This window comes from Neopsephotus bourkii, unplaced genomic scaffold, assembly GCF_033783945.1.
Source record: "Neopsephotus bourkii isolate Nb327-2 ecotype Australia unplaced genomic scaffold, CSIRO-AGI_Nbou_v1 NB_140, whole genome shotgun sequence".
NCBI lineage: Eukaryota > Metazoa > Chordata > Aves > Psittaciformes > Psittacidae > Neopsephotus > Neopsephotus bourkii.
In genome coordinates this window covers 490,377-515,318 of record NW_026900657.1, presented here as the reverse complement: position 1 = coordinate 515,318, position 24,942 = coordinate 490,377, and the positions used below count along the sequence as shown (strand labels likewise).

The 24,942-nt window shown below is 36.3% G+C and overlaps 1 protein-coding gene across 5 annotated transcripts in view; it reads right to left on the bottom strand.

Moving 5' to 3' along the window:
• The window catches only part of BRIP1 (BRCA1 interacting helicase 1), a 119,606-nt gene that overhangs the window by 55,988 nt on the left and 38,676 nt on the right, over window positions 1–24,942 (bottom strand). For all 5 annotated transcript variants that reach the window (XM_061368415.1, XM_061368432.1, XM_061368440.1 and 2 more), the window contains exons 15-19: window positions 18,986–19,145; window positions 18,097–18,218; window positions 5,063–5,175; window positions 2,621–2,703; window positions 481–807 (exon numbers count right to left, since the gene is read on the bottom strand). In XM_061368415.1, coding sequence (XP_061224399.1) covers window positions 481–807; window positions 2,621–2,703; window positions 5,063–5,175; window positions 18,097–18,218; window positions 18,986–19,145 — 805 coding nt within the window. The remainder of the gene's footprint in view (window positions 1–480; window positions 808–2,620; window positions 2,704–5,062; window positions 5,176–18,096; window positions 18,219–18,985; window positions 19,146–24,942) is intronic.

Genomic DNA, 24,942 nt, shown 5'->3' with positions numbered 1-24,942 from the left:
TGAGTCATAAGCTTTCCTAAAATTTAGGAATGAACAGATACTTACTTGTAAAACTGGTACCAGAAGAGATTATATGAAAGGTGCCTCACAGCAATGTCTAAACAACTGATGTAGACTGAACCAAGGCACTCACCTTACAATAATGCTAATCTCTGCGGTTTAAATATATTTTAGTTTTAAATACATTTGAAATTATCTTAATAGTTTTCAATGGAAAAAGAAACTTAAGTGAAAACATTTTTGAGTGTACTATAAATCTATCAAACATTGTCAACTGTTTTAAGACAACCAGATGGAATGACAATTAATTTCAGCCTGTTGAGCACAGCTCATACACATTTGTGAATACTTATCATTTTGCACCATAACATTCTGTAATTTCAAAAAACATTTGTTTCTTCCAAAATTAAAATGATGAAAATTCACATTGCAAATTGTGAATGTGTTTGTTTCCACGGAAAACGAACATGCTGAACATACTTTGTTTCAATGTTGCCATGATGTTACTTGGCTGATCCCATGCTGTAGGACTAAGTGAGCTGATGGTTGTAGAAAAATTAATTTCTGAAACCAAGCTTTGCTCCTGTCTTTTTGCAGGAACACCTGGTGACAGATGAATAGTCACCTCCTGCTGAGAGGACTGAGACAGGTCTTTTGAGCTTGAAGGTACACAGAGAGATTCACCACTGCACACTGGAGAACCATCAGTGCTTTTCTGATTCCTTACAGCAAATGCACGCAAGGATTCAAGTGCACTACTAAAATTTTCATGGTGCTGGATTTGTTGACGAATCCATTTAGATAATCCTAAGAAAATAAAAAATAAACAGTTACTACAAAACTACATCATCTGTACCAGGTATTTCATCTCAGTACCCTAACATTGCAAATACTTCTTACATATGTATTGAGAGATTCATAGATTTCACTAAGTTGTTCACGGTTGGACGAAGCCTTGGGTGGCATGGTTTAGTGTGAGGTGTCCCTGCCCATGGCAGGGGGGTTGGAACTGAATGATCTTAAGGTCCTTTCCAACCCTAACTATTCTATGATACTATGATTCTATAATGCATGTCTTCCTTTCCAGGGCTGGTAACTTGATTTAACCAATGGTAGTATCTTGATGGGTAATACTAATAATATCATTCTTTTTTATTTTAAAAAATTACCTTTTTCACTAATACTTTTAAGTTCAAACTGCTGCATTGCAAAAACTTCATTATATTCTGTTATGCTGGGATGTTAATTTTGTTTGCTATCATTCATTATTAAAAAGCAATTTACATAGAGCACAGCTATTTATTATCATACTGATGGGGTCTGACAAAAATTAGAATATAATGGAGCTTTTATACCTTCATTTCAGGTGAAGGAACAGTAACTTGGGTATTTGGAAAGAATCACGCTTCCTAATAGCTGATACATAATACAATATGTTCTTACATAACAAAAAAAACTCAAATACCCAAAAAAGTCTCAAATATAATAACTGTTTAGGTGGTGCTGGAACACACAAGAGTGAAGCAAAAAGCAACTTCCGTGATCTTCAAAAAGAGTTTTTAAACCCATTTAAATATTCTTTTAATAGCAATTACCTGACACAACAAAAAACAAATCCAAGAGAGAACTTGATTCTTCTGTGAAGTTTTACTTTTTAGAAGAAGTACTAAAGCACTAACCTTACCAAGGCTTGAACATCTGGATTATTTGTATTACTATATGAGTTACTTCTGTTGGATAACTTCAATGTATTTTTTGTACAGACATGTCAGAAAAGCAGTTTGACTTGTACTACAGCAGCTGAGCTCCACCTGCTGACTAGACCGCAACATTACTTGTTTACATCATCTTTTTGCCTATCTTCAAAAAACGGCATGAAGATACATAATGCATCCTTATGCAATTCTTTGTATTATTATTTCCTTATTCAGGCAGCGAGCATGACCTGTTTTATTTTATCTGCCTTTATTTCTAGCCAATATAAAACTACAAACAGAAAATACTTTTTCTGTATTGAGTATTTGGTGGTTCCAAATGGCACAACCTTTATCTGTTCTTACCAAAAAAAGCCAGAATGCCAAATCCAGACTGCTAACCCTGATTATGAAAGCTCCCTTTAGGCAGAAATATAGAAATGTATATCCAGAAATATATATCCAGCTCCACTGGATACTGATCCAATGTCCAAATAAAAATCTAGTAACTATTTTTTAATTCATACATATACATACATGCACACATATGTATACCTACATTATATATATTTAGTATGCAAAGACTGAGAGTCCTTAAGTGTTTTTATAGGTCCCATTTTAAGAATGAATTCTTACATCCTGCACACTGAAATTTCTACATCATTATCTGTATATCCAGAAGGGGAAAGAAATTAAATGAACTGAATGTTGCTATCAACATGCTTCAGTGGGTTTAATGAACTAGCAAACACCAAGATATAGGTTTAGAGTTTTCAGTTTCAACTGCACAATTTTGTATTCAATGGATCTATTTCTTTTTGACTTTTCCTACTCACCTGTATTTCTATAACCATATTTCTGTTATCTGGATTTTTTCACTATTTGTTAATATGAGGAACTTCCCTACAAAGGTGTTTACAGCTTACCAGTTATGTATTTATTAGGGTTATTCCGGAAGCGGTCATCAACTAAAATAAGAGCACCCCAGTCATTCCTATGTCTTATACACCTATAAGTGAGCAACAAAAAAAGAGTGTATATATAATTACAGTACATTTGTTAAAAGCTGCAGGGACTGCAATGAGTCAGCTAGAACATACAAAAATATACTGGAAGTGCTTTCCTGCTGTCTTGCACCAAAATTGTTATGGAAGTCACAGAAGCTTAATTTTCCTTCAGTTCCTCAATTTACTATATGAAAACAGTTACATTAGAAAAAGAAAATACCTCCCAGCAAATACTCAGTTGGTAATCAAACCACATCTTTTGTTTTCCACTCTTAGCTGGGTTGCATAAATAATGAAGGGAGAACTTACAAAAGTATGAAAGAAAATAGATTGATGTAACTGCATGCAGTTTTTTAAGTAACTATGCATTTTTTTGTTTCTAAACCACATTATTCCTAACTCTCTTTAGGAATAAAATGAATAATGCTACAGATCAAAGCTGTGAGCGATACTGTTGAGTTCATAATTCACTTGTTAGAGGCCTACAAAACTACTCCAGCAGTCATTTCATACACAGATACTATTTTTAACATTATCTGGATTTCTACACTGCCTGCAAAAAAAAAAAAAATTATTAAAGAACAGTGATAACAAATGAAATATGGAAAAGAATCTGTCAGTAACACTTTAGGTTTTTTATCCCCATTGTATAAGAGGACAACACCTGAAGATGACGTTTACAAATGTACATAAACCCGGGAGTATCAGAGTTAGCTCTTAAAATGGGACCGACAAGGCTAGGTCTCCAAAGAAGTATTATGTATTTACATTTGAAATCTCTCCATGATAAGAAAAGCTACCAAAGCATCTTTAAGAAACAGATTTCTTCCAACTTCTCTTTTTTTTCATTGCTTTAATATATGGTCTTTTAATGCTTAGTTTAAATGAATTATGCCCACTGGAGATATATCCCACACTTTTGGAAAAAGTCGAACTGCAAGGAATTCATAGCATGATTGTCACCTGGCCATATACACCACCTGTTCTATTCCCAGAGGCTGCTATTTCATTTCATGGACTGGTGTTACTTCATATCAAGTACCAGCACTAAATTAAGAGAAAAGTGCCAGACTGAAGACTATCATGCTTTTGCTCACTTCTCTCCCTGCAGGCATCTCTACAGTAAGAAGCTTCCCATCTACTGATTAACTCCGTCTCAGCTTAGTAGATTGTTCCAGTTTTATGAAAATGGTTATCATACACTGTCATCCTTTGCCATATCTCAGTTTAGAAAGAGCTTAGTATAAGAGTATTATACACAGTTTATGTATTTATGTCAGAATAGACGTCTATTTTGTCCATTTAAGTTTAGCCTAGCATGATTTAATTCAAATTATAAATTATACAATAAGCAATTTTTACTAAACTAGACTTAAATTAAAACTTGTTTCACAGTGACAAAACTTCAACTTCTTGCTATTAGCGTTCCACAACGTCCTTAGGTTTTTGTTAACAAATTTTAACTAATGCTCTTACTCTCCAAAGAGGAATCTAAGAAATTAGCCCTGTAACAAAAAGAAATTACAGTGAGATTTTACTAGTGTAGAATATCATCTCTCAATTAATTTTCTAAGCCTTCACTTATGTCATTACATTTGAATAACATCTAATTCAAATAACAAGAGTCTTCCAGCTGATGCCTCTCTTTATACATAAATCTGTGCCTGTACCTATATATATCTCTGACAGAAGCATGGCATCTATGCCAGTATGGACGACAGACAGCTACAGGTATCCATGTGTATGTTAAATTTATTTGCAGAAGGATGAATTAATTCTATCATGTGAATAAGACCGGGGGTAGGTGGGGGGAGATGTTTTCATTTGTGAAAGTAAGCTATACTTCTTCTAAACCAGGAAAGAGATCAGTGAGCGTGATAATTGAATTGACCTTTAGCAAGAGTCTCAGAAAACCCCCACTACTTCTCCCTTTCAAAAATACTTGTAGGCTAAACATGAAACAAGTGCTCTGAGCCCACCAGGAGCGTGAACAATCAGTATATTTGAAAATACCTAAGAACTTTAATTTAGTTTAGAAGCTCAAGAACTATTTATCTCTGCAAATGCTTTCGTTTCTGTGTGTCTGTATTACAAACAATAAAATCTGTAACCAAAAGATGGTGGATTCTGAATGTAAAACAAAACAAAAACTCTGCATTATAATAATGTTCAAATGCACAACAACCTGACAACCAGACTATTGCCAGTATAGAACAGCTGAAGACCTGATTTTTGCAATATGAGTATTTTGGACCTATCTATGCCCTTCGTGTTAACAGTGAGGAATTAATCCCTAAAGGTTTGCAAAAAAAATCTTTTCTACAAATACACATATTTTTAATTGTGTTCAGCTTATCTCACCTTCCCAGGGCTTGGTTCAGAGCCCTATAAGCTTGAATTTCATACCACTGACTGCCTGGTAAAAGGCCTCTTGTATTTTTGTGGTGGTCATTGTATTTCCTCTTTAATTCAACCTAAGAAAGAAATAATGAAATATCGTTTTTAACAATGATGTTGAAAAGGAAAGGGGGAAAGAAGGGGGGAAAGGGGGAAAGAAGCAAACATGCATTAAATAAGTGCGTATGTAAAGCGTGCTTCAGTGTTTCAACTTTGTATCTTGCATACGATTATGGGGTTTACCCTTCTAAAGTTATTCTTAACATGTGATTTATTCCAATAATTTATATGGAATAACACAACAACTGGACACTTATCCAAATCTCTGCTAGCAAGAGCAGGATAAGCTTTCACACAGGCAGAAAACCCAGATACTAGACCACCGTCGCATTTGCTTATCTGGAAGCAAATTATATAATGGAGATCTTTATCCTTTATCACAGACTCTGACTCCTAATCTATTGATGGTACCAGACCATACTTTTCTCAAGTGAGGGTTAAGCAAATATAACCCCTTCTTCTACAAAAGCTAAGAGAGTACTTCAGAGACAGAGTGGCCTCACCAAAACACCAGACGTCAGCAACACCACCTCTAATTCTTAGTTTAGCATCACCTTCTGCACTCTGGAAACAAACATTTCCCTGGCTAATTGTGAAGCGAAGGAAGCAGCTAAGGTCTGCAGGCCCATGGGCCAGCATATGGCAAGAAAGAGCACACCCCTCTTGCTCTGAAAATGCTTTCTTACCTGCTTCAAAAGCAGATCTGGTATCAACTGCAAAAGAAATCCCCAGCCTCCCCTTTCTAATCATATGAACAACTACACATACAATGCCTGATCTGCATCTGAACAAGAATTTGTATTGGGACATTATACACAGTTCCAACATATATCAGAATGACTTCTTCCTGGGATGAGGGAAATGGATTTTATTATTATTTTTAAATAAACAGACATAAAACTATGCCAAAAAGGATCTTTCCTTTGCTCTTTTGTACAGTATTAACCTTTCTAAACTGACAAGTGAAAGGACACGCTTCAGGAGAGAAAACAGCAGACTTCTAACCTCTTCTGACAGGTAACTTTCAAGTTGTATTTGGATAAGAAATTTTATTTTATGTACTTATGCCCTTTAAATTGCCTGTCAAATTTCTAAATTCAATCTTTACAGCCAGAAAGTAAATTCAGTTTGATTTCACGGATTTAATATTTGTTCCAGTCACTCAGAATTTATTGACTGGCAAGTGAGGCTTCCTTTGCAATTTTCAAAGATTATTTCTTCCAAACTTTTTATGAACATTAAAATCATTCCTTAAAAAGGAACTTAAGCACATCTGTGCATTTCTACAAATGGAAATCCTATCTGGAGGAACAAAAAGGTACTCTGCACCATCCGAAAGGAGGTATATGCTGTCGGAAAATTCCCTTGAAGCCTTTAAAACATAACCAATGACAACAGACACCTGTACATTCTTCGCATTTGTCTTCTAGTCCTGGTAAATTTTCTAACAACTTCCTCTTTTGAAGATTTTCTGTTAGCTTTGGCCAATTGTAACAAATGAAGCATTACCACAGTTTCTTACATTCCTAGCAAGCACTTCCAAACAGAATTCCTACTCATCTGTCTTACACAGATAAAACTGACATTTTTCACTATGTGCATAAAACCACTGAAGTAACAGAAGGCAGCAAACCAGTAGTATCATCTGCTCTATCCTGTAGAATGTAATGTGAATAAAACACATTAGTTTTACATTCGTTTCATACACATTAACGTACATGTGTACTGCTTGTACTGAACTTCAGTAACATTTCATTTCTCAAATCATACAGAAATCCACACTCTGTGTAACGTGTCATTAAACCCTGTCTTTTCTACCTTAATTAAAAAAGGGTTAACAGAAAATAAACATTCTGTTTTCTCACTTAAATGATCATGTCTCAGCACGAGATGACAAGTTACATTGCTGAGAGTTCAGTTTTCATTGTAAGCCTTCTAAAAGTAAAAGGCCAGGGCATGTAATTTTAATGCAATCAGAATCTATTTCATTGTGTAACTCTTACATTATCAAGCATCAAATCAACGCCCAATTCAAAATGACATGTTGCATATGTGAAAAAGCCAGTCTCTCCTGCTAGCAAATATCCTAAATGTGCAGTAAACCACAGGCTAGAAGGGATTAGTTAAAATGTCAAAAGACAGCCTTTTACTTTTACCTGTTCATCCTTAAAAATATACTCTTAGCTATCAGGCATGCTTTACAGACAAATAGCTTCAGCAAGCAGCAGCAGAAGGCCTCTGGCAAGCTCTGCCATCTTGTAGCTGTCAGACAGATTAGTCTTTGATCTATCTGGGAGGTCATGGTCACATTCACATTAACTGAAGTCTAACAACATTATACCTGCTAACCACTCGTTCTTTTAATGCCTAATTAGTTCGACATCTTTCACTATGGAATATTAAGGGAGAAAAAGCATCAAAAAATAAATGCCATGAACAAATTTTTTTTCTCATTACTTGGGAAAATATTTTGAGGCAGTTTCTGCAACAACAGAAGAATTTTCAAGCGTGGCTTTCAATCGAAATCAGCAATACAAGTTTTTCTTCAACAACAACATTAAAACCTTGTATAATGACTGTTGTTTAAGCGTTTGATAAACCACAAAAGAAATTACCTGTGGTAACACTGCTTCATGTGAAGAAGCTCAGAGTTATTCAGGATTCAAGCAATATGTAAGTACATAAAGTGGATTTATACTGTGACAACCATGGACTATATCAGTTGCCTTCTGGCACAAAGCTCAGAAAAGTTGTTCAAAAACTAGAACCAGGATGCAAAACAGCCCCCAGGTTCACATGCAGAAGCCTGTAGCATGCTTTTTTAGCAACACGCCAGGCTGAACCACATTCCTTCAAAATTAACAGTAAGGATACAAATACACATCTATTATGAACTATAAGTTTCTGCAGAAAAAAAAAAATCAATGGTTAGAACAAGTAAAATTAAAGTACCATTTTCTCCTTTAAACTTCCCATTCTGCAAATATAAAGGTTCTCCTTGTTCTGCAGTCATAACTGAAACTGAAATAACAAAGTATGAAACTATTTCATTGCATATTAGATACCTCCAGCTACAGGTCTGCCCAGCATCCTACATGCTAATTTAACTGTTAAGAAGTTTTAAGGAGAAAGCATTCAACCTACAAAGAAACAAAAGAACTTTGCTACACAATTAATTCTTTAAGTCAATTTACTTCAATAAACACAGCAGATGGTCCAAACACTCATCTAGAATCATTTTATCTCAGCCAAAGAACAGGACACTGGATCTCAAGAGATAATAGGGAAAGCTTAGTAGGACTAGGGAACACGAATTTGGGGCATTTACCATTTGTAATCAGAATACTGTAAACTGATTGATCAGTGCCAGTGTCACAATATAAAGGTTAAACAGGCTAAACCACAATATTTATTTTCTTACTTGGTGTGATTTAAATCAGCAAAACTAAACCATGTCTGGTTTTACTGCATCTGGCAAAGTTTGGAGAGTTTTCTTTGGATTCGTTACTTTACTCAACCAAATGTAGTGCTATACTTTGTTTTCTAAAAACAAACAAAAATCCTAAGCTGTTCCTAGCAGTTAACAAGCCAGGAATGTTCCCTGACAAGACATCACTTCACAAACATCCTTGACTGTCTCCTATTTTCTCCAGTGGATTAGAAATGACCCCCGGTTTGTAACTGTGGGGGACTACACACCAGATTACCGAGAAATCTATAGACAAGACAGAAATTCATGAATACAATGGCACTGTTGTGAGCACTGGGACAGAGCACTCATCTAAGCCTGCATTCCTCTTCACATCAGCACTCAGCAGTGCTGTGACAGCTCAGGTTAAGGAAAGAGGCAACTGCTAAAAGGAAAAAGCAAATAAACTTGGAACTGTGCCAGTGCACGAACACATGTGTAGGTACGTACATGTACACACATGGGTGTAAACTCATGCCTTTCACTCCCCAACACTCTCCTCCATCTGTCCTCCAAGGAAGTACAAATCAGAAAATGGATATAGATGTGTTCTGGCATTCCACTGACTTGTTTCTCTGGTTTTACGAGGAAAATAGTAATGAAAACAAAGAACATTGCTCATATCAACCAAAAAAACTTTCAACGTTTAGATTTAAAATCTACTAATTCCCCACCTCCTAAAAAACAAACAAGCAAAAACTACCACGTGCTCATTCCCTGCTTCCATCCCCCCAGAAGACATTAAAATGGCTTTTAAGCAAATTTACCGTCCTAAAAATCTCCTGTGTCCAGTTAGAGTCTCTCTTCCACCTGAAATAGCAATAATTAGAATACTTCAAGCACATACCTGCCATCTACTTTCCTCCTGATGAATGCCAAATAATCGTAAAAGTTTGTAAGAGCAGGAAAGTAAGACATGAAACCCAATTTCTTTTCTTACATCTGAAAATCCTTAAATAGAAGTAGCATTAAATAGTGCAGTGTTTAACTTTTCCTCCCTCACTTCAAAAGCAGTAACAACGTCTGTAAGATTTAAGACTAAATAATGCACGTGTAAAGACCTGGCTGAGTCATAAACTATGCTCACTCCTCAGTAGACCTACTAAAAGCAGTATTGTCTCGATTTATTAGCCCACAGGAAAAAGATATTATAGCAAGAGGTTATCTTTAAATGCTCAACACACTCCAAGTGCAGTGTTAACACATACAAAATAGAATAAAATAAGCAAATGCTTATTACCTATAATTCAGCAAACCAGATTTTGTATATGACAATAATTTATTATGGTCATTCTAACCATCCTCTATGCCTAAAGATGGCCATGAGGCACACATACAATGTTCTCTTCTGCTTTCTTATACCAATACTGCATTTCTTTAAAAACCAATTAAACCCCCAAACTGTGAGCACAGCAGTACTATATATACAGTGAGTAAGAATATTATCAGGTAGAGACATGATCAATATAGAATAGAATCATAGAATAGTTAGGGTTGGAAAGGACCTCAAGATCATCAAGCTCCAACCCCCCTGCCATGGGCAGGGACACCTCGCTCTAAACCATATTACCCAAGGCCTCATTCAACCTGGCCTTGAACACTGCCAGGGATGAAGCATTCACAAGCTCCCTGGACAACCTATTCCAGTGCCTCACCACCCTAACAGGAAAGAATTCCCTCCTTATATCCAATCTAAACTTCCCCTGTTTAAGTTTGAACCCATTACCCCTTGTCCTATCACTACAGTCCCTAATGAAGAGTCCATCCCCAGCATCCCTATAGGCCCCCTTCAGATACTGGAAGGCTGCTATGAGGTCTGGAAGGCTGCTATGAGGTCTAATACTTTGCACTGTTCAGGTATCAAGGCGCTCTGTTACTCAGCTCCACCCTGTGAGTCTCTTGAGCAGATGAAGCACTGCAAGGCCAAACCCTCCACCCACCACCCTCTACTCCAGCAGCTGCCCTGGCAGAGGCCAGTGACTCCAATCAGTAACTCCTGCATCAGAGCCACATAAGCTTAACAGTAGTTCAGTTGACCTTTTCTGCCTGAAGATTTCTATGCACCCTTAAAAATTTGCCTTCCTCAAATAATACCGAATAAAGTAAGGAAACAACATCTCTGCAGATCTAGATTTCTGACTAGCTGTATCTTGCAGGCTGTTGCAGCTAAACAGGGCACCTGAAAAGGTACCGGGCATTCATCAGATTTAAACTGCACAACATCTTCTAGGGCAGAACAACAGCACCACCACCTCATGCAAGGCTGTGTTTCTCTTATTTTGAACTCAAGAGGTATTTTATAACTAAATGCTTCCCCAGTATTTTCACTCTTAATCCCAGTGTTAGAGAGATGGGAAGCTTATGTAATGTTATAACCGCTGAACACTTTTAGTATTGTCAACTACACCATGCAGCATCTCAGAGATCTGGAAGTCCTACGGTTTGACAAATCTCGTAGCACATTCACCCCAGGCCCATCTACTCATCTCAGTCTTGTAGGCTTTGAGGGACTGTGAACAAGTGACTTGATTAAAATCTAATGCAACCAAAACTCTCCTCTGAAGAGAAAATTCAATCCATTTCCAGTGAAGCAGAAGTGAAAAAAATCAAACAGCTTCCCCTGAGGTCCAACGCTGCTGCATATGCTCAGTGCTGCTGTGTCTGAGGTGAAGTGGTAAGTGTCAGTCATCCTTACAAATCCCCAAGGTGATAGCTTCACTTTTAAAGCTTTCAACATACTTTGACAGTAAAGTAAAAACTTAAAGGTCAACACTACCTGCTAAGGACAAGATAAACACAAGAAAATCACTCTGAAATATTTTATGGATCAGAAAAGTAAACTATTAAATGTAAAGGAAAAGTTTTGATTTGCTGTATTGTTTATCCGAAGGCTTAACTTCTGGACATATTTAGGGATGAATTCTGTGACCTGTGCCAACATATTAACATTAGCCTTGCACCAGTAGAAGAGAAATGCCATCCACTAGTCTCACATGTTAAGTTGAACTTAAATGTTACCTTTCTTAGCTACAGGAATGCTGTATGCCACAGGATTTTATAGGTACTCCCACAAATTGAGCCTCTCCATCAACATTTCTTAACTAACACAATTTCTGTTGGATGTGGATGACTTTGACTTCCTACAACTATTCTCATTTCTCAAAAAAACGGGAAGTAAAAGGCTTTTGTGATCTCTTACTGCTTCAAACTGGTAGAAGAAATTCCCACACCATGATGTATTTACTGCATTGCTTGTTTTTTCTCTAACACAAATAATTATACCTCCTGGTAGTTACACCTCTTCTCCTTTGGGGAGAAGAAACTAAAAATCAAGTCATGGAGATCTGCATATCCAGCCAATCATCTGGTTATGATGCAATTCTACACACTGCATTACCCCTTACTAAACAGCAATCACAGCAGATTCCAGTAATTTATAGTGTATTGCTGCAAGACCAGAACAAGGCTAGATGAACAGTCTAGAAGTATGTTTTTGTCCAAAATTTAGAAGTATAAAGTATATTGCCCCAGTAACTGCTATTGAACATCAAGCAGCTTGCTGCACAACATTGTACATTTCAGTGATGTAAGTTTAGTTCTTATTTACATCCTTGATTGATTCAAAAAGCTGTTTTGCAATTAGAATAAATTTAAAACTTTAATCTGAAGTGGGACATGGAAGAAGGACAAGTGTGTGTATGTATGCATTTATATATACAAATACACAGACACATTGCACTTTTACGCTATTCGGTATTTCCTGCTCAGAGCACATTCAATAAATAATATACCATGATGCTTGCCTTCCCTGTGAAAATTCCATAAATGCTATTCTGCTCTCCATGTTACATTTGTAATTTTTCTGACAGTAACAGAATGAAGAAGAAAGTCAAAGTGGCTGAGGTTTAGGCAGCCATGACATAGACAATCAATCAAACAATCGATCACTACTTACAAACATTTCAATCATACAGAAGATGATAGCACACGCTGTGCCTTGAGGCTTTTACAACAAACGTCAGGTTTCACTGGGAAGTTGGGGGAAAGTTGCTCAGGACCATTCAGCCTGCTTCAAACAATCACACCAATAACAGAACAGTCTCACATCTCTCCAAAAATTTCTTAACTTCACGGGGAACTTTCAAATTCTACTACACACTATGCATGAAATGGGATTGTCGGGACCAATCTGCCCATATCTTAAAACAATCCTTTATTTTGAAAATGAAGTGACAATATTTTTGAAGTGATGCAAAGCTGTGACGAAACTCCTCCTGTGGGTGGTGTGTTTCTCCACTAAGGTTAAGCATAAGCATCTAAAACAACAATTATTTTCTTAGAAGTTTTTCTGTTCCTACAATATAGAATGCAAGAAATGAAGTATTTCAGCAACCACTTCTCTAGCACAAGATTCTTTCTCCTTTTAATGGTGAAAAACCATATAGGTTTAAAAATTGCCACAAGAACTAGAAATTAAGTTACATTTTTTTAAAAAATGCTGTTATTCTGAAATGATACAAATATCTCAGTTTGTGGAACCCTCAAGAAAGGAGAAACTTTAGCTAGATAGCTGCAAACTCTTTCTATCATTAGGTTACCTATAACTCAGAACAGTAATTGAAATGATGTGTTCCATTATGCTTCAGAAATTATGTTACTGGAAACAATAAAGAAAGTATTTGCCATTGTAGATCAGATTCACCCTATAGCAGCTATGGGAAATACTTCTCGTTAGTGGCAAACTCAGCTACAGTCCTTGAGTAATGCCACTGCACAGTAATCCTGGCCTTATCAAGTTTATTTTCCTTGCACATCTATCGATGTAAAAGACTTTGACTATGTTTTTCTCTAGACTTTGGTGAAGTTCCCGGAGCTGTTACATGATTAAGTACACTCTACAGTACTACGATCAAAAGCATCTGGAAAGGTGGAAGTGAAGAAACGCTCTCTGGGAAAGTTAGCTTAATGCTTGCACTTCAGAATCACCCATTATCAACATTTCATAGCGAGTTTCTGTATTTTCAGGTCCCCAGGGTGAGAACAGTAAATTATGACTTGAACTAAACAAGTCACACTTGGCTCCAAAATCAGATTTTCCTACCTCTACTTTCAGGTCCCAGAGGTGGGCAGAGGAAATCCTGGTCACAGCCAAAGAAGTCATTTTTGGCTCTGAAATAAATTTTCCTGCTTTCCTAGAGCCAAACCCCACCATTGAGAGTACCATAGCTTTAAGCAATACTTCAACATTTCTTTTATATATTTTGCTTTAGCAACCTGATTCTTTAGCAATAAGAAGCCGTTTTCAGTTACGCAGAATTAGGGGTTTGGCCTCTCTTTCTTAAATAAGTATTGCTTATTATCGAGTACACTTCTGAACCTTAATAATTTCTGTCTCCCCAACACTGATAAACTGTTTTAAACTCTTCTCTTTAGGAAAATGAATGAACACAGGATACTATGTGCCTAAAATTTTTAAGTGAAACTAACTGATAGTCTTTAAAGTTTCTACAGAAAGTAATAAGTTCTAAAAGCATACAGTTACTAAAGGACAGTAAATTCTTGCCATTTAATCACAGAAGTTGTGGCATATATTTAGGACAAACATATGGCAAAAATAAAATTGGATACTATACACCACACTTGAGAGTGAGTTTCTACCCAAGTAAAGACTGATGTCTGGATCCAAAATGCTACAATTCAAAATATATAACAGTAGTTAATGAGTAGTATGTTAGCATCAGATAACATGTATATGGGATTACACATCTTTTCTTGTCACATTATTTATATTCTCTAATACTACAGTTCACTGGTATTCAATCACCTTACAAATCATAAAACATATTTAGAAAGCAGGTTGATCACAGACAAGTAACAGTAGTGGAGATGAGCCAACATCAAGCTGCCAACATGAAATACTGGTCTCCAAAGGCGTGATTCTACAAACCCTTACGATTGTGCAGTCCTAGAAGTATTAAGGGGATTATTCACACAAGTAAAAGCTATGTGCAGGAGTACGGGGTTATGGAATTGAGTCTTAAGAGGACTTCTACTAACCCGAAAAGTAGACATGCAAGTGTATTTTCATGTAGAAGCGAAGCACTTTTAGTGACTTAAACCAATCCCAGAAGTATCTCATTCATGGATATCCAAGGGAATTGTTAATCACTTGCATTTCGTGTTTTTAAAGGGATGTTATTATTAATCATCAGTTTCTTCGTTTGGTGTATCTGTTAAGCCCTTGTTGCCATGTAAAAGCTACAGCTGTACTTGTGCTCATAATTTTATGTCTCTATAGGTCTAACTTGACTTGCATCACTGTGTTTTGAATTTTCTTCCATCTGCTCAAAGTCAAGTTCTTCCCAAAGCTTCAGGGCTGGAAGTTTTAAATTACCAGGTATAAATCAATTTTCTGTTAGCCTAAAAAACCTAAAGAAACACTAACTGTATCAGAAAAGCAAATGTCCTAACTATCCTACAAACTTCAACTGTTTCAAACCACCCAACCAACCAGACAAAAGATGAACTCTACATGTCTTCTAATTTTTAAAAATCTGGATTCTTCTAACCTCAGGAGAAAAAGAGAATTTCAATAGAAAAAAAATTGTTAATAAGGAGAAACATTTAAAGTAGAATCAGCCACCCTAAAAAAGCATTTAAAATAATTACAAAAAAATGTAGAGGAATAAAACTTTGTTTTCTTTTCTGATGTTCAGATAAGGTCTGCTGGTTTAGGGGGACTGAAGTAATAAGCAATTTGCTTTTGTTAATATAGCAATTAAAAATACAGTATCAAGTTAGTTTTATATATAGTTAATGATTTTTGTAACATGCAGTGCTTAGTTTTCTGTACCCTTTTATAAAACATCTCTTTCATTCCATCCTGAGAAGCAATACTACTGGATCAGCTGTCCCAGAAATAAACAAAAAGAATACTTTCAGGTGAAAACTGGTGTTGTGTCTCTTTTTCCCCTCCCCTCTTTTTAATTTTATATGTCAATCTACAATATCAAAAGCCAGTTTTCCTTAAAAATGCAATTCCAAATCCTTTTATGACCTGACATACTGCTGAAAAAGACGGTTAATCTTCCAAATTGCTTTTTTATCTATGCTTATATTTCTATAAAGCTACTGATTATTCTTCAGTGGAGAGTGACTATCCTTCACCATGCAATTGAGCTCAACTGGTAAAACAAATGTATATTAACCAGAACTTTTGGGGGTATCTACTATGCTGAACGCCTTGGTCAAAACAAAACGTCATTCAATTTAAATGGAAGTACTGCCCAGCTGGGTATCACTTGGGAGCCAAGTCCTTGAGCAAAAGGCACATTTACAATAAACCAAATTGCCTCTAGCATTATTCTAGGAACACTACCATGCACCAGACAGCTCCTCAAATCTGATGCTAGGAGACTGGTGCATGCCCTTCTCTCATCCAGAATTGATCACTGCAGTGCTTTGTGCATTACCATATCTAAATATATACACACAAACCTTTAGCTGCTTGCAATTTGGCAGCTAGTGTTTTTATCCCTACTTAAAAATTTAGAGGTTTTCTTCAGTCTAATTAAAAAAAAAAGGAAAAAAGTTTAACAGAACACTGATTTTTTGGAACTTAGTTATCAGTAACGGGATGTTCTGCCTGTGATTCTGTTATGTTACATATTTGGTTGAACTCGGTAAAACCAAATATACTGTTTTCATCTTAAGAAACAGAATTCACCCTTGACACATTCTTTTCAATTTATTTTGTATCATTTAGAGCACAAAAGTATTGACTTTCTGAAAATCACGTTGAGTAAATTGTAAGAGTTCCAGCCATACTACAGACCATTTTCAAAATACCATTTCAGCATACACTTCTAAACCAAAGCATCTCTAACTCTGGAAATAGTGCTAAGTATTCTTTTCAGTGTAAATGCTTTTATACTGAAGTACAGCATACTACATTTTAGTAAGGTAAAAATGTTGTGGCTGAACAAGTGCTTCAAGAAGGTTATGCAAACATTGAAAGAACATTGCGCTAGGCAGCCACCACTAATATAACCTTCCTAGTCCTTATAGGATGTGGGTTTTTTTCCAGCAAGGCTGTAATTAGGCACACACTGTAAACAACAAAGAAGCCTTTGGTTGTTCACTGTAGTTCAGAATACATCTCTAAAGCAAAAGCTGAGTCTGTATGGGCTTTCAAGTGTGAACCTATGACTTTGTTGTTTGATTTGGCACAACTAATAACCAGAATCCAGCTGTAACGGTATTTATTTATTCTGTGATACTTCACTTTGTTTCTTACTTCACAAAGTAGTCCCCACAAGTTCTAAAAGATTCACGTAAGATAAAGCAGTGACAGTAGCTATTACCACTGGAAGAAGTGTGCCAGCAACTGGGTGACTACTCGAGTAACATGCCCAGACCACTGAAAACTGAGCAGTCTTACAAACGAGTCAATAATAAATATTCTTTCTCAGTAAGTAGAAAGAGAGTCTGAAAAACACTTTTCCATGTTCATTAGCTTTCTTTTCCTTTAAGAATGCTTGGCTTCAACAATGAAGTGCCTATTCTAATGGAACATCATCTACCCATGAGACAAGATCTGCTGAAGTCAAAGGGAAGGAAGTGTTGATGTGGGTAATTACACAGCAGTCCAAGCAACAGGATCCTACTTTGGCCACTTGCTGAAAAGTAGAAATAGTTTCCAATTTCTTTAATTGGAGGCACTTCAAAATGCTGGCTTTAGAAGTTTTTGCCTAAAGTAAATTTTGAAAATACTAATGCCTTCAGTATCCAGGAGGAGGTTGTGTTATGTCATAATTTCATACCTCAAAACTGCAAGCTAATAAAGTAGCATGAAAAGGTTTACAGTTCCACTGGCTGTTTAAGCAGGAAATATCATTCACATAGTTACAGTACAGAAGGCAAGAGGGATTAAAAAGGTGATGCATTGCAATCAATAATGATGCGTGTGAAACATTGCTTCATTGTTATTATTTTACACTATAATTATTATCTTTCCACATATTTTCTGAAATAATCTTTTGATTAATCCAAATGCTTTATTTAAACTAGCATTTTCCTAGAGTTTATCCCAGAGCTTCACAACTGAACAACCAAGGAAGTGACTTCATTTCTATGCAAACAGCACAAATTTCAGTGCATGAAAACAGGTGAGGGAATCTGGACCGCTGCTTTGCAAAGTATGAAGTTAATGAGCATTTTAACAATGCAATAGCCTTCACCAGCCATGTCAGACAAAAACTTATAATACATCTATAGCATAATATACATTTATTTAGAATGACATAAATGAATCCTCAAGACATGCTATGCTGTTCCTTCTCTTACCTGTGTAGATGGTATTGCTTTTGGGAGGAATACAAGGGTACACATTTAGAAAAACTATTTTGTGCATATGTGGTGTTTCAAACATGACATAAAAATAAAGCACAATTCTCAACTGGTATCCTACCTGGAGGTCTTTCACATTTGGAAATGGAATACCTATGGTTATAACTGCACGGGCATTGTCATCACAGAAATCCAAGCCTTCACTGACTTTTCCTCTGCAAACAGCTATAAGGAGTGCTCCATCTTGAAGAAGCCAGAGAGGAATATAATCATTCCCAGTGATAAACTGAGTATCAGAAGAAAGTTTCACTAACATCTTTCAAGAAACCAACATCTTTAAAGAGCTAAACATAACAGAGCATAATATACATATATCAGTCCAGAAAAGGTAAGTGGATATAAAAATACAGACTTCTTTGTTAAAGGGATGAGAGTAACTCCATTTTGGTCAGTAATATTGTGTATGATACTGAGTATCAACTAGCTAAGCAATTTCGCACTACATAATAGAGTAATACTTAATTATGCAAGAACCATATGTATCTATAACAAGCTTCTAAACTGTAAACCTTGAATTTTGCACACCCAAAATCACACTATTTGTCTTTTTTGCCATACTTGATCTTCTATACTGATATTTAAATCTTTTGAGAAGAAATCCTATACTGGCTGCACTATAAGATGGCAATTGACAGTTCTGCAACAAACAGTAAATTTGACTCTCAGAGAAGCTGCTCTAACACCCTGTGGGACGCACAACTGCACACCCTTACACAGCTCAGTGCCTTCTGGACATCATGATTAGGATTACGCACCATCCTGTACTTCCCTACATCCTCATGCAACAATATAAGTAGCAGTTAATCTGCCTCATTTACCACAATAATTTATTAAAATGAGATTATTTTAACTGTTCATTCATACCTTATTCTGTTAAGCACTTTAAGAATCCCTTTTATTTTAAACTTGAAGATTCTGTATCAACTATTTTGTATGTCTGAAGTACGTACCCCTTTCTCCTTTAAATTTTATTGCTTCATAGTATATTTTAAGCAGTTCATCAAAGTTACTCTTTGCCCCTCCTTGAGGCTCTGCAATGACTGTTTTCACCAGCTCCAGCTTTTTCCATAAGCCAGTATGCATCCAGCGATCTTTTAATTTGTCCAACAGCTGAAAACAAACAGAAAAATCCAGGAGAGCTGTAATGAAAGGTCAGTGACTTGAACTGTTCAAATAAAGTACTCAAAGATACTTATTTCAGTGAAATTATCCAGGTTTGTATTAATGAAGTTTCCTTTCCCTACCATACACTGCTCCACAGGTATGCAATGCTTTGTAAACACAATGGCCACTAATTCTGCTAATTAGAAAAGCTGAAGTTTTTCGAGTTCTGAAAGCAAAACTCTAAATCTATGAGAGTGGTCACTAAAGAGCATCTTCTGGTACTTAAAAAGCAAGAGGAATGTCATCCAAAAAAAAAATAGGAATGATCTGGTTTTCTGATTACTCAGTAAGACTGAAAACAAATTCTAAGTTAATTATAAACAAGCCTTTATATCATATATTTCCACAATACTTCAATATTTTTTAAATTACATAGGTAAATTGGGGTAGAAGGTATTTATGCAGGATTTAGCAACAGTCTCCTCTGCTTTCTGAAGGGCCTTCAGCTTTGTTATACCTACCAGATTCTGAACTGTGCACATTTTACTCCAAATTGGTACATGTTCAAATCTGGAAGCAAATAAGCTTGTTCCACATTTAGTCTGAATGTACTGCATTACAAAAAGCAAAGTCTAAAATCACCCTGGAAATTGACTGGACAGAGGTAAATACTTTATTTCACTCCATTTATTATTCAGTGATCACTAGCATGATACCAACTATTGTGCAGTAGAGTTACCCAGCTTCATATGTACAGAGATTTTAAATTCACAGATTTTGTAATCAGGGTTATGCTCTTCATTTGTCTGTGCTTCCCTCAACTCCACACACTGAAGACTTTCTCAGTATTTTGCTTCAGGCTATACAAAACTGCTCTATCTGGAACCCGCACTTGCCCCAGTTGATTATTCAGAAAGCCTCAGTATGCCTTAACTCCAGCCCCACTTGCCTTGCTGATGCACTCCAGCCAAGATCTCAGCACCTTGAATGCTTGGGTTGTTACAAAATTAATCTGTCAAATGTCCAAATATCCAGTTTAAGTGTTACTGTGAAGCAGAACTAATGGTAACTGTCACATTTGAGTTTAAAGGGAGAACACCTACAAATTCATATGAGACTCTTTACAAGAACCCGTGCATTATTTCATGTTCTCAGCATTAATGATCTGAACTTATAACACTAAGTATTTGGATTAGCTCCTTCTGAGCTACATGTGGTTCAGAGGGGACAAACACTGTATTATTCTTGAATTTTCACCAGCTTTGTTCAAACCGCTGTTCAGAGAATTACACATGCGTACTACTGATGTGACACCATTATCAAGCAAGCCCTGAGAGACCAAGTGATGAATAGTAGGAACAGTTTGCTACACACACAGATGTTACTTTAAAATAAATCATCTCTTCTTAATGTGTCTGTCGTACTTTTTGTCCCCTTTGCTACCAGCTCTGTCATTTCCTGGCAGCATCCTATCTGTAATCTTTTATCTAAAAGGTCGTAATACTATGACGAGCAATGACTGTCCATCTTGCCATCCACAGCCTGCTACTATGTCTTTAGTTCTTGGGTATGACATGGAGATAATTCTGGTAAAGAAAAGAATCAAACATATTATGCCTCTAAGTACAGCCATTTGGGATCTGCTAGAGCTGCCAGTGACTGTAATACTATTAGCTTTCCAGATTTCATTCTTCCTTCTGTGAAATTAATGTTTGCCTAGGCCTCCACTTAGCAATCTATATGCTAAATTCACCTCCAGCACTGCCTGCCATTTACCATGCATGACAAGAGGAAGCCAGTAAGATAACATAGAAAGGATATATTTGGGTATGTGTGAATTTCACATTTACATAAATAAACTACCCATGTTTTGACTTCTAGGAGTCACTCACCCCTGACTTTCTCCTCCTCTTATCATCATCCCCCATACTGAAATCAACAGGTATTTTTCACAAAACCCCCCTTATGAAGTGTTCTTTAAAGAAAAACTGTTTCTTCATTCAAGAGAACCAAAGTCTGTTGATAGTTTCAGAATGGACAAAATTCCCTACAAAAATTACTTACTCCCTCAAATCCACCGTATTTCTCTCATATTTGAAAAGAGTGTAACTTAATTTCATAGTTGGAAAGGCAGCAGTAGAAAAGAATCCTCCAAATTCTAAGAAAACATCTCTTGTTTTCTGTGGGTTACACAACCACTCCAGGCAAGTATCTCTTAAGACCATAACAGGTTCAGGTTTCTGGTTTAATTGACGGCAACCATCACAACAGAAAAATCTACAATTATTGATGGACATGTGTGAATTATTTATTTGAATATTCAGCAAGAATGGAACAATTCATTTAATTCACACAAAAGCTATTACCCCTTCCATTTAATGGAGCCTGCCAGATGTGGAAACTTTCTGGTATGCAGGAAAGCATTCACAAACACACACAATACCCACACTACAGACAGAGACACTCAAACAAGAGTTATGGACATGGCTGGATACAAATAAATAAAATATAGAACCCATACATGCCTCATAAGAGCTAGGAACCAAGTGCAGGTTTCTCATGAAAAATTATTTCACTTTGGGTTGAAAAAGTGCAAATGGGAGGACGACATAATGCCAGAAATCTCAGGAAGCAACCATTAATGCCCACAGTCAGTCACTTTTTCTACCCAAGGGAATAATAGTTTCTGCAGCAGAAGGCAGTCAGTGTATATTTTATTAAATCCCCTAAAAATGGATTCTAAAATGGTTTATTAACAAATGGTCTTCCTCCGGGAGAGCAGAAAATCTTGTTAGAAAGAACCTGTCATCTTCCCATGCACCACTGAGGGATGTTTACTTTGATATCTTTTTTTTTTTCCTTTCTGCAATTTAAGGACCTGTAAGCTATGATCATAGAAACTATGAGCTCAGTACTCAGATTCACCATTCGTCTTTGTCAGCATCCCCCTTTTTAGGCAGTTTTTGAAGCGCTTTTGAAGTTTGGGAATGGGGGAAACTATTTTCTCAACATCTTTGCCATTACGTCGCGCTCCTAGGAAAAATCCTCTTCTCCTGTGTCGACGAAGGAAAAGCTTTGCTCGTTTCCATCTGCCGCTTTGTTTTATACAGTGCCAAAAATTGCATTAGGGGTTTCCCGTGTCATGAAGCAAGACCAAAGACTTGTTTAATGTATTTTGCCCTAAGGCAAGATCATTGTAATTTCCAGCATCTTAGCAAAGTTGAGAAGTTAACTTGCAGCAATCAAGTTGCTGGGGATGCACTTTTTCTGTAGTATTCATTACCTTCTGGCAGTGATTTTTGAAGTTGCAATTACCTGAGAGGAGGGAGGGCCTAACAGAAAACACTGTTAACATGTGAGTTACTTATTCTGTTTTACAGCTCCCTAGCTCTTTTCCTGCTATAAGCACCTGCTATTGAATTTATTTACTTAGAATATTCCTTAATGAATGGATTGCACCTTGCCAGCAGAGTAAAAACACAAGAAATAATCCCTTCTTCAAAAAGTGCTTGGGGAAACAACAGGACAAGCAAAAATATGAAAGACTGTTCAAGAGCAGTGCAGGACAAAATGGATACTGACCTAAGCATCAGAGTAAAATAACTCTGGCTTTATCGACTAGTTCAACAACAATTACCTGTGTCATAATAAATATCAGTTACAGTTGTAGTGTATATTCTCATGCACCTTTAAAACTCTATGTTGTCTTGTTACCCATATATTTATATAATGATAACTGAACAAGAGGTATTTCAAGGTGCACAATATTTACGCAAGTATCTTGCAACCTGCTTAAAAGTCTGCTGTTATACATTAAAAACCCCACTTCTTCAAACTTTGGTATTTTTTCATCTTGTATCTATGTAATTTTTCTTTTTTTAATGATATGAAGCTCCAGTTTTCATTGTTATTCAGATATGAATATTAACTGAGGGGAGAAAGGAAACAGCCATTAGGTTTTTCTTAATAAAAATCAGTATTGGCACCACTGTTAGTGCAAAAAGTCAGAGATTCTCAAGGGACTAACATTGATCTAAAAGCCTTTTCCCAAGCAGAGCTCTTCATGTGTTTGCTACCAGAATTTTCTTTTTGAATAAGCACTGCTTCAAATCAAAGTGTGTCTCCAGTGGGCTGGAAACGTGTTTGAAGGGTCAAATAGAAGTTCTACTCACAGTCAGCATAAAACTTCAGCAATGGAAAATAGACATCTATGGCCAACACAGGGGCTGAGCAACAGGACTTACCTCACTAGACTCCACTTTGGTAGAACTAAGAGAGCTGTGCTACACTCGGGACTAAAAGTGCAGTCATGTCCAGAAAATGGGGTTATCATCCAATCCACCAACACGTAAACATGACACTCAAAGACGTAGAGTGTCACTATAATGATGCACTCTTAGATCTTCTTTCAAGTATCAGTCCATTAATGTACTTTCTACATACAGACACCAAAATTCTAGTTACATAAAAAGAAGTGAGGAAGAGGAGGACTTGGTTTTAGAAGCAGCTAAAAGCTTGTAATACAAGCATTTCCCTTTAATTTTCAATAATGTTACATGGTAGCATGTTCTGCTTTTAAAAAATGTAATATAGACATATGCATCTTAAAATCGTTTCCAGCTATGGTTTGTAAAACTGATAAGACTGGCCTGGGCCATTCCCCACTGGATACATATAAATGATTACAGAAAGTATTTCCAAAGGAAATCTAGACTAACTACAGACATGTAGATTAATGACTTAAAACATGGAATAAAGGGATCCCCCAAAGCTCTAGCAGATGGGGAATAATACACTTTTACATCTACAAAACCGAAATAGATTATATTATTTTTCTAGTGCACAGATTAGGGAAATTACAGATTCTCCCATTAAAGAGTTTCTTTTTCCATGTAACTTTGGAACTGTCCTACAGATTTATTCTTTACCTTTGCAGTACCAAAAACATTTTAAGAAGCTGAAGACATATGTACCTGCATCCAACTACACCTCTCTTCTAGCCCTTTCACAATCTTACATTCTGAAAAAGGCCATAAATTCGCCACGTACACAAAATCAACCACAAAGCAAGGAAAATTTATCCAAAAGCAATTCCAATCTAGTCAGGATGAGGGAACAAAAGTCAAATCTACTCCTTTAAATAAAATAATAAAACTTTTTCCAACACATGGTGCTCTAATCTTTAATTTAGTGCTTCATCCGCTCTCATCTGAGCCATACTTACATTTCTAAAAATGAAACAGGTATCCCTGCATATCTTAAACATACCTTAATAAGGTCTTACACCTTTCTAAAGTATGTAACACTTGAAGTCTCACCAGCATTTCAAATTTGAGAACATGTCACAAAAGGGAACAAAACCACCATAAAATAGACCATGGGAGATGCAAATCTGCACCTGATGGATACTTTAAGTGATTCAGTAGCCAACAAAAGCTACATAATCTCATGACCTACACACAGTGCTCCAAACATCTAACAATAATACTTGATAGTAACAAGTACCTTTTGCTTTTTGTAAAACATTTTAGAAGTATTTTGTCTATCAATAAGAATGTGCAGAAATCAGTCTTTTGAAAACATACTATGTCAGACCTCACCAGCAGTGTGCTTAATGTTTCAAATGGTTTTTCTGTACATTTTATATTAGCTGCAAATATAATTTATAACTTCTTCAGTAACAGAAGACACTAATTTCTGTATCTTTACTCTCCTACTGATCTCATAAACTCTGCTTTGCTTCAAGGCACTGAGTAACTCAGCCTTTCAGTGAGTGCTTTTATCTTATCTAAGCAACAGGAGG